The following is an 18,348-nucleotide window of genomic DNA, read 5'->3' as shown; positions in this document are numbered from 1 at the left end:
AAAGCAGGGCGCCGGTCAAGGAGGGTTATCTCTAGGGTGGCGTATGCAGATTATATATTTTTATTTAACCAGGCAAGTCAGTTAAGAACAAATTCTTATTTTCAATGACTGCCTAGGAACAGTGGGTTAACTGCCTTGTTCAGGGGCAGAACGACAGATTTTTACCTTGTCAGCTCGGAGATTCGTTTTTGCAACCTTTCCGGTTACTAGTCCAAAGCTCTAACCACTAGGCTACCCTGCCGAGGAAGTCGGTGAAGTGATTGGTGCATTTCAACTGACGGGTATGGTGGATGGAGTAAGGAAATTCACATCGTCCATACTACTGTTCTTCGATGAAAAGTCTCTCCCCTTCTCATGTAAAGTTGAGATTAGTGAAATATCGTCTAAGAGATTTTGTGCACAAACCCTTCTAGTGTCATAAATGCAAAAAATAATTGGTCACGTGTCAAGTGTATGCAGACCGGAATAATATCGTGTGCCAACTGAGGTTATGCTGCAACTGTAAGTGGCGAACATGCGCCTTCATTTCCCGGATTGTCCAGTTAGGGGGAAGGAGACAGAGGTGGCAAGAGTGAGGGATGTCCAGTGTGTCTCCTATCTGGAGGCGGTGAGAAGAGTGGAAGGGGCGAGTGGCGTTGAATTTCATACATTACATTTAAGTCATTTAGCAGACGCTCTTATCCAGAGCGACTTACAAATTGGAGACGCCATGGTAATAGAGCCTTGCGCCAGTGAATGTTTCTCGGCAACCAAGGAATCCGGATATATTGCACGTGAAAAAAAAGTTGGTCTTTGTTGCATTTAGTGCCTCGTCATAAACTACGCAGCACGTAACAAAGAAGAAATCAGAGAATATTTTAGTAATTGTTTAGTGCATACAGGACGCTCTTTTGTGACTGAGTTTACAGCCGAGGCCTTGCAAGAAATCCTTTCTCAGAATGTTCTGTCCTCACAGGCCACTGAGCCGTAGTCAGGATGTGACTTGAGTTGGACCTTGACAGACGGAGTAGGATAGGTTTTTAATGTTTATTTCCAACAATTGAGTTGTTTTCCTTCTTCTATTGTTTACCACTTGTACAGGAGGTGGCGGCGGCATGCACCCAACACTTGTTTGCGGACCGCAAAAATACCGTAGAAGAAGAACAACAATGCCAGTCAAAGCGGAAGTTGCTACCTTGCAAGATAGTAGCTGAAACGTTCGTGCTTGGAGCCAGCTATAAATATATCCTATTTTTAATCTCCGAAATGCAACAGCCACAGGACAACTTTGTTTGAAAGTCCTAAAGGATCCTTAGCCAAAACTGATGAGATAAAGCTGGCTAGCTACTTCATTTTCCACGTGGGAAAAAAGGGAGGACAGGGACTTGCTAGCTACGTTAGCTTGCTAGCTAGCTGTCTTTACTACAAGGGATTTGGTGAGTTAAATAGCTAGCTTATGTTCAACAACAGCTGTAGGTGGAATACTATTTTTGTGCATTTAAGAACGACTAATGTTGACAGTCTAGATATGACGATATCGTCAATAATTCCAGTTTAGTGGTTCGTGAACAAACACGGCAGTGCAGGCCCGGTCCTGGCCGTTCTTCCGCCCGAAACGAGACAACAACAAAACATCCGCCCTACACAACTAGAATAGTGTAGCCAGTGTCTGCGTGGTACCGGTTGTAAAAACAGACATTTGCATTGTGTTATTAGTCTTGATTCCTGTGACTAATCATTTTGGCTGTTTAAGCTCTGAATATCAGCTACCCAACTTGATCAGTGAGCCTATTTGCAATGAGTCAATGTATTTGCACAGCAGGAAATGCTGAAGTATTGTATTTTTGTTGTTGTTGCTATGATCAGTTAGTCAAAAACCATTAAGGAATATAAACTTGTAATCACTGATTATCATGATTTAGCCCGCAGGGTGAAACTCCTGGACAGCAAGTGTGGGTAGCCTGATTTTTATTTTATTTTTTAGGATGTAATATTTGTTAACATGTCATTCACATCGAATAGCTTTTTTTATGGCCTTAATTTTGTTTAGTCTATCTGATCGGAGAAGTGTGCTTGTATGATGTAAAAAGTGTCTGTTTCACGACATTGTCATAGATGATGTAGCCTACCGTGGGCTACATGATTTATGCAGATTATTTTTTGACCGGAAGTTGATGGAACGCCATAGCGGTGCATCTCTCCAACAGCACCCTGGAGAAACACCGACCAGCTAAATATTTTGCGAAAATAATGAATTAGTTTGTCTGCCAACAATTAAGAATCATCAATGACTTAAAATGACTCCTTATAAATCGTAAAATGTATCAGTTTCGCTTACAGTCAAGAGGGTTGACAACGAAGCGACATAAAACGGATCTTCGATGTCCCAGTACCATGGCAACGGGTTTGAGCTGTTATACAAAACAACAGATGCATCAATTTGTATTTTTAAATTTAAGCTATTATATAAAATAATGCTCAGTATATATTGGGTATTGAACAGACAGACCGGTGCAGAATCAATAGCATGTCTCTCTGGTACTGTCCTTTAGGGCTGGGCAGTATGGCTCAATAGCATGTCTCTCTGGTACTGTCCTTTAGGGCTGGGCAGTATGGCTCAATAGCATGTCTCTCTGGTACTGTCCTGTAGGGCTGGGCAGTATGGCTCAATAGCATGTCTCTCTGGTACTGTCCTGTAGGGCTGGGTGATATGGCTCAATAGCATGTCTCTCTGGTACTGTCCTTTAGGGCTGGGCAGTATGGCTCAATAGCATGTCTCTCTGGTACTGTCCTTTAGGGCTGGGCAGTATGGCTCAATAGCATGTCTCTCTGGTACTGTCCTGTAGGGCTGGGTGATATGGCTCAATAGCATGTCTCTCTGGTACTGTCCTGTAGGGCTGGGTGATATGGCTCAATAGCATGTCTCTCTGGTACTGTCCTTTAGGGCTGGGCAGTATGGCTCAATAGCATGTCTCTGGTACTGTCCTGTAGGGCTGGGCAGTATGGCTCAATAGCATGTCTCTCTGGTACTGTCCTGTAGGGCTGGGCAGTATGGCTCAATAGTATGTCTCTCTGGTACTGTCCTGTAGGTCTGGGCAGTATGGCTCAATAGAATGTCTCTCTGGTACTGTCCTGTAGGGCTGGGTGATATGGCTCAATAGCATGTCTCTCTGGTACTGTCCTGTAGGGCTGGGTGATATGGCTCAATAGCATGTCTCTCTGGTACTGTCCTGTAGGGCTGGGTGATATGGCTCAATAGCATGTCTCTCTGGTACTGTCCTGTAGGGCTGGGTGATATGGCTCAATAGCATGTCTCTCTGGTACTGTCCTTTAGGGCTGGGCAGTATGGCTCAATAACATGTCTCTCTGGTACTGTCCTTTAGGGCTGGGCAGTATGGCTCAATAGCATGTCTCTCTGGTACTGTCCTGTAGGGCTGGGTGATATGGCTCAATAGCATGTCTCTCTGGTACTGTCCTTTAGGGCTGGGCAGTATGGCTCAATAACATGTCTCTCTGGTACTGTCCTTTAGGGCTGGGCAGTATGGCTCAATAGCATGTCTCTCTGGTACTGTCCTTTAGGGCTGGGCAGTATGGCTCAATAGCATGTCTCTCTGGTACTGTCCTTTAGGGCTGGGCAGTATGGCTCAATAGCATGTCTCTCTGGTACTGTCCTGTAGGGCTGGGCAGTATGGCTCAATAGCATGTCTCTCTGGTACTGTCCTGTAGGGCTGGGTGATATGGCTCAATAGCATGTCTCTCTGGTACTGTCCTGTAGGGCTGGGTGATATGGCTCAATAGCATGTCTCTCTGGTACTGTCCTTTAGGGCTGGGCAGTATGGCTCAATAGCATGTCTCTCTGGTACTGTCCTTTAGGGCTGGGCAGTATGGCTCAATAGCATGTCTCTGTTTATGTTCAAATTTATTGGCGATTCACGATATATCTTGATATTTAAAAAATATGTTTTTCTCTAAATAAACTTTGTTGTACAATTTTCAAGGTAAAATACACTTCGTTTTTAAAAACGGGCAGCAATAATCTAATGGATTCAGAGCTTGTGAAATTATACCAAGGCTGATTATTTGCCTTCCACAACCATAAGACCCCACTAATAATTCAATCAAAAATAGTTGTACATGCTTTTTATTTTAATGCTGTCACTGATCTGGCTTTCAGGTCTGTCTGTACAAATGCCCTTTTAGTTCCAGCTTTAACCAGAACCATGCATGATGCACATTCACTAACAATGTAGCAGTCATTATAGGACATTTAACCCTGGTCTCATAAACAATCTCTCCAGCACAAGCCCGCGTGCCTGGTCTCATAAACAATCTCTCCAGCACAAGCCCGCGTGCCTGGTCTCATAAACAATCTCTCCAGCACAAGCCCACGTGCTAGTGAGTAGCCAGCTCATATTTTATATTTCAAGTTTAGAATCTATTTGCTAGTTAAGAAGGCAGAACAGTTGAATTGTTATAAAAAAAAACACACATTTCTGTCCGCCTCCAGCTGTTTGAACAGCAGGCTAGTGGCCTGGCTAGCCTGTCCACAATGTTCACATGTTGAAATCAAGTGGCCTGGCTAGCCTGTCCACAATGTTCACATGTTGAAATCAAGTGGCCTGGCTAGCCTGTCCACAATGTTCACATGTTGAAATCAAGTGGCCTGGCTAGCCTGTCCACAATGTTCACATGTTGAAATCAAGTGGCCTGGCTAGCCTGTCCACAATGTTCACATGTTGACATCAAGTGGCCTGGCCAACCTGTCCACTTCGTTCACATGTTGACATCAAGTACCTTATTTCTCAGAATGAGAACGATTAGCCAGTTCCTTATATAATTGTTTATAATGCTTATTGCACATTTTATAAAACACAGACTAAACAGCCAGTATAACAGTCTTTATTTGACTAAAATGCTGCTAGTGGTACGTGGTACTGTAATGCGCTCGCCACAAAATGAGCATTCATTTAGCATCTGTTTGAGTGGTGTCTGCTCTGCTTGTGTCTGGTGTGTGTGTGTGTGTGCTCTGTTTGAAATGTGAGGAGTTGAAACATAGACAGGGATTGGTTAGAGAGGTTAACTTCTCTATTACAGTTAAATAATGTCTCCATGTGTTTCAGGGTCCATAAGACAGTGTTAGACCAAACCTCAAATGCAAATAGCGGGTTGAAACTGCTTGTCAGTGACGAAGAAGTGATCTCTCATCTTTGTTGTGAGTGGTAGGGACTTGGGAGAAAAGAGGCAGAGAGAGAGAGAGAGAGAGGTTTCACTCTCGCCAAAATTTTAGTTTGAACCTAAACTTGTCACCTGCCTTCACTTTGGGACGACAACTCCTGTTGTTAGGGAGGAGACATGAGCATTTCGTCGTCATATACAGATATCTGATGTAAAATGGGGAAAGTGCACACAGCACAGAAGGAGCAAAGGAGACCAAAAAGACAACATGCGAGCAAGTGGACATAAACCCGCAATAAAAAACAAACAAAATACAACAAAAAATGTATTCTGCAATACAGGCATTTGGATTTTTTTTGCAAAAACATACATTCAAATTAATCAAATAAATGTGATATCGCCCAGCCCTACTGTCCAATTTCTGGAGTCAGGTTCAGGATTAATATCGGGGTGTGGTCGGACCTGCACACTATATTGCTGGGTGACTTGAAGGACCATGGTCAGTCAACAGGAAATTGTGCTCATTGTGCTCATTGTGCTCTTTGGGTTAAATGTTTATTTTTGGGGACGTGGTCAGAAATATTGCAGACGGCGGGGTTCAAGTCCCTAGTGAGACACCATGGGGGAATGGGAGGGATGTAATTGTGAGAAGAAATGGTAGAATGATGATTTACTGGGAAAGATTGAGGTTGACCTGATGCTGTCTGAAGGGTGGAATTGATGCGTGTTGGAAAAATTATATACGCCAATGTACAGTATAAAAGTTTGAGGTCCTCCAATCAGGGTGAGGGTAGGAATGTGATTATTGTATGTTTTACATTTAGCTATATATGTTTTGTGTTTTTGTTTCATGCTGTGTGTCTGCTGGTCCTGGTAGATTCATGAGGTGTGTGTTGGTCCTGGTAGATTCATGCTGTGTGTCTGCTGGTCCTGGTAGATTCATGCTGTGTCTGCTGGTCCTGGTAGATTCATGCTGTGTCTGCTGGTCCTGGTAGATTCATGCTGTGTCTGCTGGTCCTGGTAGATTCATGCTGTGTCTGCTGGTCCTGGTAGATTCATGCTGTGTCTGCTGGTCCTGGTAGATTCATGCTGCGTGTCTGCTGGTCCTGGTAGATTCATGCTGTGTCTGCTGGTCCTGGTAGATTCATGCGGTGAGTGGTGTGTCTGCTGGTCCTGGTAGTTATGGGTGCGCTCACTTCCATGCCCGCCTGGGCGTACCAAGTCCCGCCCTTGAAAAATCCCTTTGGGCCTGGGCGGGGCCTTGTCGATGTCTCTGGGCAAGTGGGGGCACGAATACCCTCTGACCAGAACACCCTCTGATGTGTGCGGCCATTGGTATTGTCTGTGTTTTGTTGTTTTAAAGAAAAGAAGAAAATCAATCTACATACAGGATCAGTCTAATGTTTGGACACACCTACCCATTCCAGGGTTTTTCTTTATTTGGACTATTTTCTACATTATAGAATAATAGTGAAGTCATCAAAACTATGAAATAACACATACAGTGGGGCAAAAAAGTATTTAGTCAGCCACCAATTGTGCAAGTTCGCCCACTTAAAAAGATGAGAGGCCTGTAATTTTCATCATAGGTACATTTCAACTATGACAGACAAAATGAGAAAAAAATCCAGAAAAATCACATTGTAGGATTTTTAATGAATTTATTTGCAAATTATGGTGGAAAATAAGTATTTGGTCACCTACAAACAAGCAAGATTTCTGGCTCTCACAAACCTGTAGCTTCTTCTTTAAGAGGCTTCTCTGTCCTCCACTCGTTACCTGTATTAATGTCTCGTTAATTAATCATTAATCAGAGGTTTTAAATGTCCAAATTCATCAATATGCTGAAATAATTTGTGATTTGGTTGAAGACCAAGACATACAAATTCCTCCACACACACACACACACACACACACACACACACACACACACACACACACACACACGCCACACTTGTATTTTGCTAAAATACTACCTTTTACAAACTGCTCACGCACCAATATTTACCAAGCTGTCACTCCAGACTGAAATGGATTAGTTTGTTCTACTGTACTAAATAGCGAGCATATTAATCACTCACATCGAAATCAATGAAAATGGGACAATTGTCTTCTAAAAAAACCCGACCACAACGAACTTGGGAATATTTCCACACCTGTTGATGGATGACCTGTAGTAGCCATTTATCAACTGGACTTCCTGCTGTCTTCTACAGGTCATCTAAAGTGTATGGACTTCCTGCTGTCTTCTACAGGTCATCTAAAGTGTATGGACTTCCTGCTGTCTTCTACAGGTCATCTATAGTGTATGGACTTCCTGCTGTCTACTACGGGTCATCTAAAGTGTATGGACTTCCTGCTGTCTTCTACAGGTCATCTAAAGTGTATGGACTTCCTGCTGTCTTCTACAGGTCATCTATAGTGTATGGACTTCCTGCTGTCTACTACAGGTCATCTAAAGTGTATGGACTTCCTGCTGTCTTCTACAGGTCATCTATAGTGTATGGACTTCCTGCTGTCTTCTACAGGTCATCTATAGTGTATGGACTTCCTGCTCTCTTCTTCTTCTACAGGTCATCTAAAGTGTATGGACTTCCTGCTCTCTTCTTCTACTACAAGTCATCTAAAGTGTATGGACTTCCTGCTCTCTTCTTCTTCTACAGGTCATCTAAAGTGTATGGACTTCCTGCTCTCTTCTTCTTCTACAGGTCATCTAAAGTGTATGGACTTCCTGCTCTCTTCTTCTTCTACAGGTCATCTAAAGTGTATGGACTTCCTGCTCTCTTCTTCTTCTACAGGTCATCTAAAGTGTATGGACTTCCTGCTGTCTTGCCATTGACTGCATTGTTGTTGTTCCCACCAGCAGGACAACATGAGTGGAGAGAAGGAAACATTGCTGGAAGAAATCGAACAGAGTTTACACCCTCTAACGGAGGATAATTTACGACACCTGTGTGAACGCTGTGGAATAGATGGCTCCCAAGTTAAAGGAAAGAACCATCGCTCGTTGCGACGTAAAATCATGGAGGAAATGTGGGAAAATGCAGATTCAGTCAAATCGGAGGAGCAGGGAATATCTTGGTTACTCCGACTGAAAGATGACATCAGAAAAATACAGGAAGAATCTAGCGTGGCGCCCATGAGTCCCAGCCAGTCTGATGATGATGATGATGATGATGGAGCTACAAACTGCGACGAAGAATGGAACGTGGAGGACAATGATGGAGATTCAGATTCGATGTCATCAAGTAGGAACAATGGTGTGTATTAGACTACAATCTGATTTTGTAACAGTTCATTGATTGGTCAATATTTATTAATTGACCCATATTTGCTAAATGTAACTATTTAGTGTTGTATAGCAGCTCATCTGTGTTGGATGGGGAACATACTTCAACACTAGGTCATTAAGTACTTTGGTGCATGTGAGGAACCTTAACTTCACGTCTTTGTTTCACAGGGGACAACCCTAATGGTCGCTCGCTCAGTGGGAGAGCCTTATCATCTGGGAAGGCTCCAGGGTTGAAAGTGATCCAGCGACCTTACAGCTGTGATGTATGTGAGAAAAGTTTCCCACATTTAGGAGACCTAAAAAGACACCAGAGAATACACACAGGAGAGAAACCATATGGCTGTGATCAATGTGGGAAGAGTTTTCGTCAGCCAGGGCAACTGACGAAACACAAGCTAACACACACTGGAGAGAAATCTTATCGCTGTGATCAATGTGGGAAGAGTTTTGCTCGAGCTGATACCAGGACTGAACACAAGCGAACACACACAGGAAGGAAATCTTATGTCTGTGATCAATGTGGGAAGGGTTTCACTACCTTAGGAGCACTGACTATACACCAGAGAATACACACAGGAGAGAAACCATATGTCTGCGCTGTATGTGAAAAGAGTTTTCGTCAGTCAGGACAACTGACTATACACAAGCGAACACACACGGGAGAGAAACCATATAACTGTGATCAATGTGAGAAGAGTTTTGCCGAAGCTGGTTCCCTGACTGAACACAGACGGACGCATACAGGAGAGAAACCATATGTCTGTGATCAATGTGGGAAGAGTTTCACTACCTTAGGAACACTGACTATACACCAGAGAATTCACACAGGAGAGAAACCTTTTGTTTGTGCTCTATGTGGAAAGAGTTTCCGTCAAACGGTACAACTGACAAGGCACAAGAGAACACACGCGGGAGAGAAATCTTACAGAAGCTTTGATCAATGAGGGGATTCAATCATCTCGCCTGGGTTGCACACAGTTGAAGATGCATCAGCGAACACACACTGGAGAGAGACATTACAGATGTGTGGTCTGCTGTGAGGTTTTTGTTTATTAGGATCCCCATTAGCTACAGGATTTTGGATCCCCATTTTTCACGGTTTTGGTACCGTGATGAAACTCAGTGGTGTGTCTGGTGGGGTATCTGCAGTCTATTCGGGAAAGTATTCAGACCCCGGGGGAGAAGGACCTTGGTCAGGGCGGTGACCAAGAACGCAGTGGTCACTCTGACAGAGCTCCACAGTTTCTTTGTGGAGATGGGAGAACCTTCTAGAAGGACAACCATCTCTGCAGCACTCCACCAAGAAGTGGCTTCGGGACAAGTCTCTGAATGTCCTTGAGTGGCCCAGCCAGAGACCGGACTTGAACCCAATCAACATCCCTGGCGAGACCTGAAAATTGCTGTGCAGCGACGCACCCCATCAAACCTGACAGAGCACGAGAGGATCTGCAGATAAGAATGTGGGAAATTCTCCAAATACAGGTTAGCGTCATACCCAAGAAAACCCAAGGCTGTAATCACTGCCAAAGGTGCTTCAACAAAGTACTGATTAAAGGGTCTGAATACTTATGTAAATGTGATGTCAGTTTTTTATTTATTTTTATTTTTAATTTGCAACAATTTTGGAGAAAAAATAATATATATTTTGTTTTTGTCATTACGGGGTATTGTGTTGTCATTGTGGGGTATTGTGTTGTCATTGTGGGGTATTGTGATGTCATTACGGGGTATTGTGTGTAGATTCATGATGGAAAACAATTGAATCCATTTTAGAATAAGGCTGTAACATAACAGAATGTGGGAATAAATCAAAGGGGTCTGAATACGTTCTGAAGGCCCTTTGTCTGTTCTGAAGTGTAAACAAACACAATATACAAGTGGTTTGGGATTTAACACACAAATATTTCTTAAGACAAGACATTGTCCATTTCTCTTCAACCCTCAACCATAAAGACTATCATCCATGTTGTTGATGTTAGTTATATGTGTGTAGTTAAATGGCAAGATGTGCTGTTTTGTTTTGAGACGGCTTTGCTAGGTCTTTCTTTTCTGCACCTGACCATATTACCAGACAGTCATCAAGATGGGACAAGACCAGAGTCTCGACAACTAGTACAGTTGATCTTTGTGTCAGAAACACAGAACATATTTTTATAACAGACAATATCCATCCCCATCTTCATAACAACCTAGTCAACAACCTAGTTTAACAGTTGACCATGATAACTACACCTCATCTAAACAACAACTTAGTCAATATGACGAGACCATGATAACTACACCTCATCTAAACAACAACTTAGTCAATATGACGAGACCATGATAACTACACCTCATCTAAACAACAACTTAGTCAATATGACGAGACCATGATATTCACACCCCATCTTCACATGCACAACCCCAGGTGATGTTTAGGTCTAAGAGAATGATTGGAACCAAATACAATATGCTTTGATGTATTTAAGTCCAGTTTATTCTGTAAGTCATTTTGCTAAGAGTCTCTGTGAGCTCCCTGGCTGTAGGTGCTGATGTGTGGAGTCTGCAGTCATCAGCATACATCTTCATTTTAGCTTCTTGTAAGACAAATGGCAAATCATTTGTAAAAATAGAGAAGAGTAAGGCGTGTTGGTTTGACAGCATGTTGAGGGGTTCACACTCTGTGGGGTTATATTTACATTACCACCTACTGTTAGTGCTTTCATAAGATGGCTGAGAGACCATCAATTAAAATGTTATAATGTAGAATGTTTAGCCAATGTTATAGGTAGAATTTTCATATTGGAATTCAATGTTATAAGTAGAATTTATGTTGTAATTCAATGTAATTAAAATTGAACGCATATGTGCTTGTAGTTAATACATGCCAATGTATTTCTGTTTTTAATGAGAATAAATACGAAGCTCCAATGAACTATGGCATTCTTTTTTCCAATTTATTCTTCTGAGAACAACTAAAAATGCATTTTTTTATATTTTTTTTAACCTAAAGTAAGATTAGCTACACGAAACATCATCGACGTAGACACACAATAGTTTTGTATCTCCTATTTGGGAAAGACGGGCTGCACAGTCCGTATGGGAGCTGTCTAGAGCGCCCGGTTAAATTGTGCACACAAGCAATTATTTTTTTAAACTCTGCAAACGGTTAAACTCGTGAGATAGAAGTTTTATGTATAGTGGGTAACATAATACTATCATCCTACATTGAAATGTTGATTTATTTGTACATATTAGATGATTTTATATTTCGCCGTCTTCCTTGATGTTTTGATCCAAATGGAAGGCATACGTTACGACTACATTAAGCAAGCTCACGTTTTGACCGCATCAAATGGAAGGCATACCTTACGACGACATTACGCAAGCTCACGTTTTGACCGCATCAAATGGAAGGCATACGTTACGACTACATTACGCAAGCTCACGTTTTGACCGCATCAAATGGAGGGTATACGTTACGAATACATTACGCAAGCTCACGTTTTGACCTCATCAAATGGAGGGTATACGTTACGAATACATTACGCAAGCTCACGTTTTGATCATATCGAAATATGGTTAATTACACCATTTTTTAAAACTTCAGATTGGTGCTGTTAATGTAAAAATGTATAGTTATCACGAGGACACAATCGATGGCTTCATAAAACAGATCAATATCTTTGGTTCTGGTCCGCTTGGGGGAACGCTGCTGTCAATTTCAAACTCAAATGGCATGAATAATGCGGGACACTGTATAAACTATCACTCAAATACAGTGCCTTCGGAAAGTATTCAGACCCCTGGACTTTTTCCACATTTTGTTATGTTACAGCCTTATTCTAAAATGGATTAAATTGTTTGTTTTTTTCCCCCTCATCAATCGACACACAATACCTCATAATGACAAAGCAAAACCTGTTTAGACATTTTTGCTTTCTTTAAAAAAAAATGGAAATATCACATTTACATAAGTATTCAGACACTTTACTCAGTACTTTTGTTGAAGCACCTTTGGCAGCGATCACAGCATCGAGTCTTGGGTGTGATGCTACAAGCTTGGCACACCTGTATTTGGAGAGTTTCTCCCATTCTTCTCTGCAGAAGGGCTTGGTCTTTGCTCTGACATGCACTGCCAACTGTAGGACCTTATATCAACAGGTGTGTGCCTTTCCAAATCATGTCCAATCAATTGAATTTACCACAGGTGGACTCCAATCAAGTTGTAGAAACATCAAGGATGATCAATGGAAACCGGATACACCGGAGCTCAATTCTGATTCTCAAAGCAAAGGGTCTGAATACTTATGTACATAAGGTATTTCTGTTTACAAAAATGTCTAAAAACATGTTTTTGCTATCTCATTATGGGGTACTGTGTGTAGATTGCAGATTAATTTTATTTAATCAATTTTTGAATAAGGATGTAACATTATTTTTAATTTTAATTTTACCTTTATTTAACCAGGCAAGTCAGTTAAGAACAAATTCTTATTTGTACCTTGTCAGCTCAGGGGTTTGAACTCGCAACCTTCCGATTACTAGTCCAACGCTCTAACCACTAGGCTACCCTGCCGCCCAAATGTGAGAAAAGTCAATAGGTCTGTATACTTTCCGCACTGTACTTTCCCAACCCTTGTCGGTTTTGATATCTCATGTCAAAATCAACAAGTTAAATACCGAAGCAACTTATTTGTCAGCCTTCCAGAATCTCCATCCGACATTCTAGAATGTAGATGACTGTCTTCAACTAATTATCTTCTAACCAGTGATGTAAAAGTTCTTCTCGGATTCCGTGTGGCTTTTGAGTAGTGCTAGTTTGAGTTCAAGGTGATGTTGATCGGAGTGATGAACAAAAAAGTGTAGCGTTTACACTTATCGTGATGTGCGACCCACTTGAATCAAAACGCAACACATTGAAATGTGTCTGGCTGTCTTCTCCAGGTTGTCCTCTAACCAGTGTGGTAAAAAGAATATCTCCAGTTTCCATGTGGGTAGGGAGGTGACCGAGAACCCAATGACCACTCTGAACAGAAACTACAGAATTCCTTTGCTGTGATGGGAGAACCTGACAGAAGGACAACAGTCTCTACAGCACTTCAACTCGTCTGGGCTTTATGGGAGAATGGCTAGATTGAAGCCACTCCTGAAGATGGAAGCCACTCCTGAGAAAAATGAAAAAGTTACATGACAACAGGCCATAAATCAAAAATATTCTGTGGTCTGATGAGACAAAAATATAACTCTTCAGCCTGAATGCAAGCGTTATTTCTGGAGAAAACCAGGCATAGCTCATCACCCGTGTAACACCATCCATACCTTGATGCATGGTGGTGGCAGGATCATGCTACGGGGATGCTTTTCAGTAGCAGGGACTGGAAGATTGGCAAGGATAGAGGGACAATGAATGGAGCCACATCCTTGATGAGAACCTGCTTCAGAGTGACTTTCGGCTGGGGTGGAGATTTATGTTCCAACAGGACCATGACCCCAAGCATACAGCAATGCTGGAATGGCTTCAGAACAAGAATGTAAAATAATGTAAAAGTCCTTGAGTAGCCCAGCCTAAAATCCTGTGGAAAGACTTGAAGATTGCTGTCCACGTCGTGCCCCATCTAACTTAACTGAGCTTGAGAAGATATGCAAGCAAGAAAATCCTCAAATCCAGATGTGCAAAGCTGATCCAGACATACCCAAGACGACTCAAAGCTGATCCAGACATACCCAAGACGACTCAAAGCTGATCCAGACATACCCAAGACGACTCAAAGCTGATCCAGACATACCCAAGACGACTCAAAGCTGATCCAGACATACCCAAGACGACTCAAAGCTGATCCAGACATACCCAAGACGACTCAAAGCTGATACAGACATACCCAAGACGACTCAAAGCTGATATACACACACCCAAGACGACTCAAAGCTGATATACACATACCCAAGACGACTCAAAGCTGATATACACATACCCAAGACGACTCAAAGCTGATATACACATACCCAAGACGACTCAAAGCTGATATACACACACCCAAGACGACTCAAAGCTGATATACACATACCCAAGACGACTCAAAGCTGATATACACATACCCAAGACGACTCAAAGCTGATATACACACACCCAAGACGACTCAAAGCTGATATACACATACCCAAGACGACTCAAAGCTGATCCCGGCATACCCAAGACGACTCAAAGCTGATATACACATACCCAAGACGACTCAAAGCTGATATACACATACCCAAGATGACTCAAAGCTGATATACACATACCCAAGATGACTCAAAGCTGATATACACATACCCAAGACGACTCAAAGCTGATATACACATACCCAAGACGACTCAAAGCTGATATACACATACCCAAGACGACTCAAAGCTGATATACACATACCCAAGACGACTCAAAGCTGATATACACATACCCAAGACGACTCAAAGCTGATATACACATACCCAAGACGACTCAAAGCTGATATACACATACCCAAGACGACTCAAAGCTGATATACACATACCCAAGACGACTCAAAGCTGATATACACATACCCAAGATGACTCAAAGCTGATATACACATACCCAAGACGACTCAAAGCTGATATACACATACCCAAGACGACTCAAAGCTGATATACACATACCCAAGACGACTCAAAGCTGATATACACACACCCAAGACGACTCAAAGCTGATATACACATACCCAAGACGACTCAAAGCTGATATACACATACCCAAGACGACTCAAAGCTGATATACACATACCCAAGACGACTCAAAGCTGATATACACATACCCAAGACGACTCAAAGCTGATATACACATACCCAAGATGACTCAAAGCTGATATACACATACCCAAGACGACTCAAAGCTGATATACACATACCCAAGACGACTCAAAGCTGATATACACATACCCAAGACGACTCAAAGCTGATATACACACACCCAAGACGACTCAAAGCTGATATACACACACCCAAGACGACTCAAAGCTGATATACACACACCCAAGACGACTCAAAGCTGATATACACACACCCAAGACGACTCAAAGCTGATATACACACACCCAAGACGACTCAAAGCTGATATACACACACCCAAGACGACTCAAAGCTGATATACACACACCCAAGACGACTCAAAGCTGATATACACATACCCAAGACAACTCAAAGCTGATCCAGACACACCCAAGACAACTCAAAGCTGATCCAGACACACCCAAGACGACTCAAAGCTGATCCAGACACACCCAAGACGACTCAAAGCTGATCCAGACATACCCAAGACGACTCAAAGCTGATCCAGACATACCCAAGACGACTCAAAGCTGATCCAGACATACCCAAGACGACTCAAAGCTGATCCAGACATACCCAAGACGACACAAAGCTGTAATCACCACAAAAGGTCCTTCTACAAAGCATTGACCCTGGGGTTTGAATACTTATGCATTTCCTATTTCAATTTCAATAATTTAGCTAAAATTGCTAAAAACAGGTTTTCACTTTGTCATGATGGGTGTAGATGGGTGAGACAAACATATATTGAATGCATTTTTTGTAAGACAACTAAATAAGTAAAGGGGTGTGAATACTTTCTGAAGGCACTGTATAAGTATAGAATAGATAGTCGATTTTTTTTCCTACCCATTCTAATACATCGATACTCGATTGCTCTAGCCTGAACGCAACAACGCCAGTCTAAGCGGAAGTTGCTATCCTGCTAAATATGGTAGCTGAACTTGTGCTCGTACTAGCCTTTAAGCAAGGTATCCTTCTCTGAATCCCCGAAATACATTAGCCACAGGACAACTTTGTTTGGACGTCGTAAAGGACCATTAGCCTTAACTGAATAGATATAGCTAACTACATACCTACCTCCATTTCCACGTGGAAAAAATACGTTAGCTGAGATTTTCTACAAGGAATCTGGTGAGTTGGCCAGTTTCTGTGCACTTAAGGACGACTAAATGTTTGCAGTCTAGCTATTTATGACGACAATGTTACTAATTTGTGTTTTGTGAAGTGCAAACGAACACGGCAGTGCGACTATGACCCGGAAGTTATGTTCCCGCCCAACTAGTCGTCGGTTCCCTTTAAAAGATGAACAGCTCAAATGTATTATTTTCAAGTCAACGCCTTTAAACGACGTTATGCATTTCTGCCAACATACTAACGAGTTGTGTAGTTAATTTGGTTGCGTCCATGTTGAAATGAAGTCATTAGTCGATCTCAGAGTTTCCTTATTTGGCTAAAAATATGCAAGACAAACCCGTTTTGGAGATATCTGGTTATCATCAAAATAAATAAATCACGTTTTTTTGGAATCATTCAGCAGTTTTTACCTGATAGAAAGTACGTTACCATTGGCAATGAATGTTGAAAGTTGCATTTATAATTCATAAAACTTAAGTTGAAAATGATGCTGTCATTGCTTCCTGTTCACGAGACATTTTGATAAATAGCCTAATGTCATAACACAGTTTTAATGTCACTCCATAACCAATACGCAGGAACAGTTCGTGATATATTGAAAACCTAAACGTACAATTTACTATCTAAAAAAATGAGAATGATTACGCGGGAGGGGATGGCTTCCGTTTATGGGCTCCTAACCATTTGTATTGTTTTTTTCCAGCGTTGTTAAATACATTTTGTAAATATTGTTTCTGCCACCGGCTCTAATGACCATAAAGTGCTTATAGTTATCAGAACCAGGTTTACAGAGTTTGTTTACAAAACAACTATACAGAGTTTGTTTACAAAACTCATTCAACAAGATATCGGCCTAATCGAGGACTCCAATCAAGTTGTACAAACATCAAGGATGATCAATGGAAACCGGATACACCGGAGCTCAATTCTGATTCTCAAAGCAAAGGGTCTGAATACTTATGTACATAAGGTATTTCTGTTTACAAAAATGTCTAAAAACATGTTTTTGCTATCTCATTATGGGGTACTGTGTGTAGATTGCAGATTAATTTTATTTAATCAATTTTTGAATAAGGATGTAACATTATTTTTAATTTTAATTTTACCTTTATTTAACCAGGCAAGTCAGTTAAGAACAAATTCTTATTTGTACCTTGTCAGCTCAGGGGTTTGAACTCGCAACCTTCCGATTACTAGTCCAACGCTCTAACCACTAGGCTACCCTGCCGCCCAAATGTGAGAAAAGTCAATAGGTCTGTATACTTTCCGCACTGTACTTTCCCAACCCTTGTCGGTTTTGATATCTCATGTCAAAATCAACAAGTTAAATACCGAAGCAACTTATTTGTCAGCCTTCCAGAATCTCCATCCGACATTCTAGAATGTAGATGACTGTCTTCAACTAATTATCTTCTAACCAGTGATGTAAAAGTTCTTCTCGGATTCCGTGTGGCTTTTGAGTAGTGCTAGTTTGAGTTCAAGGTGATGTTGATCGGAGTGATGAACAAAAAAGTGTAGCGTTTACACTTATCGTGATGTGCGACCCACTTGAATCAAAACGCAACACATTGAAATGTGTCTGGCTGTCTTCTCCAGGTTGTCCTCTAACCAGTGTGGTAAAAGAATATCTCCAGTTTCCATGTGGGTAGGGAGGTGACCGAGAACCCAATGACCACTCTGAACAGAAACTACAGAATTCCTTTGCTGTGATGGGAGAACCTGACAGAAGGACAACAGTCTCTACAGCACTTCAACTCGTCTGGGCTTTATGGGAGAATGGCTAGATTGAAGCCACTCCTGAAGATGGAAGCCACTCCTGAGAAAAATGAAAAAGTTACATGACAACAGGCCATAAATCAAAAATATTCTGTGGTCTGATGAGACAAAAATATAACTCTTCAGCCTGAATGCAAGCGTTATTTCTGGAGAAAACCAGGCATAGCTCATCACCCGTGTAACAC

The 18,348-nt window shown here is 41.8% G+C and overlaps 1 protein-coding gene across 2 annotated transcripts; it reads left to right on the top strand.

Moving 5' to 3' along the window:
* Nucleotides 1-380: 380 nt before the first annotated feature.
* Nucleotides 381-9,416, top strand: LOC124023911 (zinc finger protein 239-like). 2 transcript variants are annotated; one of them, XM_046338076.1, is made up of 3 exons: nt 381-1,415; nt 8,021-8,414; nt 8,615-9,416. In XM_046338076.1, the coding sequence occupies exons 2-3, from the start codon at nt 8,027-8,029 to the stop codon at nt 9,388-9,390; spliced, it is 1,164 nt and encodes a 387-aa protein (XP_046194032.1). In that variant the 5' UTR covers nt 381-1,415; nt 8,021-8,026; the 3' UTR covers nt 9,391-9,416. The 2 variants fall into 2 exon arrangements, with proteins under 2 accessions (XP_046194032.1, XP_046194031.1); XM_046338075.1 differs by having other exon boundaries at nt 384-1,415; nt 8,018-8,414.
* The last annotated feature ends 8,932 nt before the right edge of the window (nt 9,417-18,348 follow it).

This window comes from Oncorhynchus gorbuscha, unplaced genomic scaffold, assembly GCF_021184085.1.
Source record: "Oncorhynchus gorbuscha isolate QuinsamMale2020 ecotype Even-year unplaced genomic scaffold, OgorEven_v1.0 Un_scaffold_1718, whole genome shotgun sequence".
Classification (NCBI taxonomy): domain Eukaryota; kingdom Metazoa; phylum Chordata; class Actinopteri; order Salmoniformes; family Salmonidae; genus Oncorhynchus; species Oncorhynchus gorbuscha.
Note: the sequence above shows the minus strand (reverse complement) of the source record. Positions and strands in the feature narration are given on the sequence as shown.

Coding starts and splice junctions, on each gene's coding strand:
- LOC124023911 (XM_046338076.1), top strand. CDS start 8,027: ATGAGTGGAGAGAAGGAAACATTGCTGGAAGAAATCGAACAGAGTTTA. Junction 8,415..8,614: donor GTCATCAAGTAGGAACAATG/GTGTGTATTAGA, acceptor TTTGTTTCACAG/GGGACAACCCTAATGGTCGC.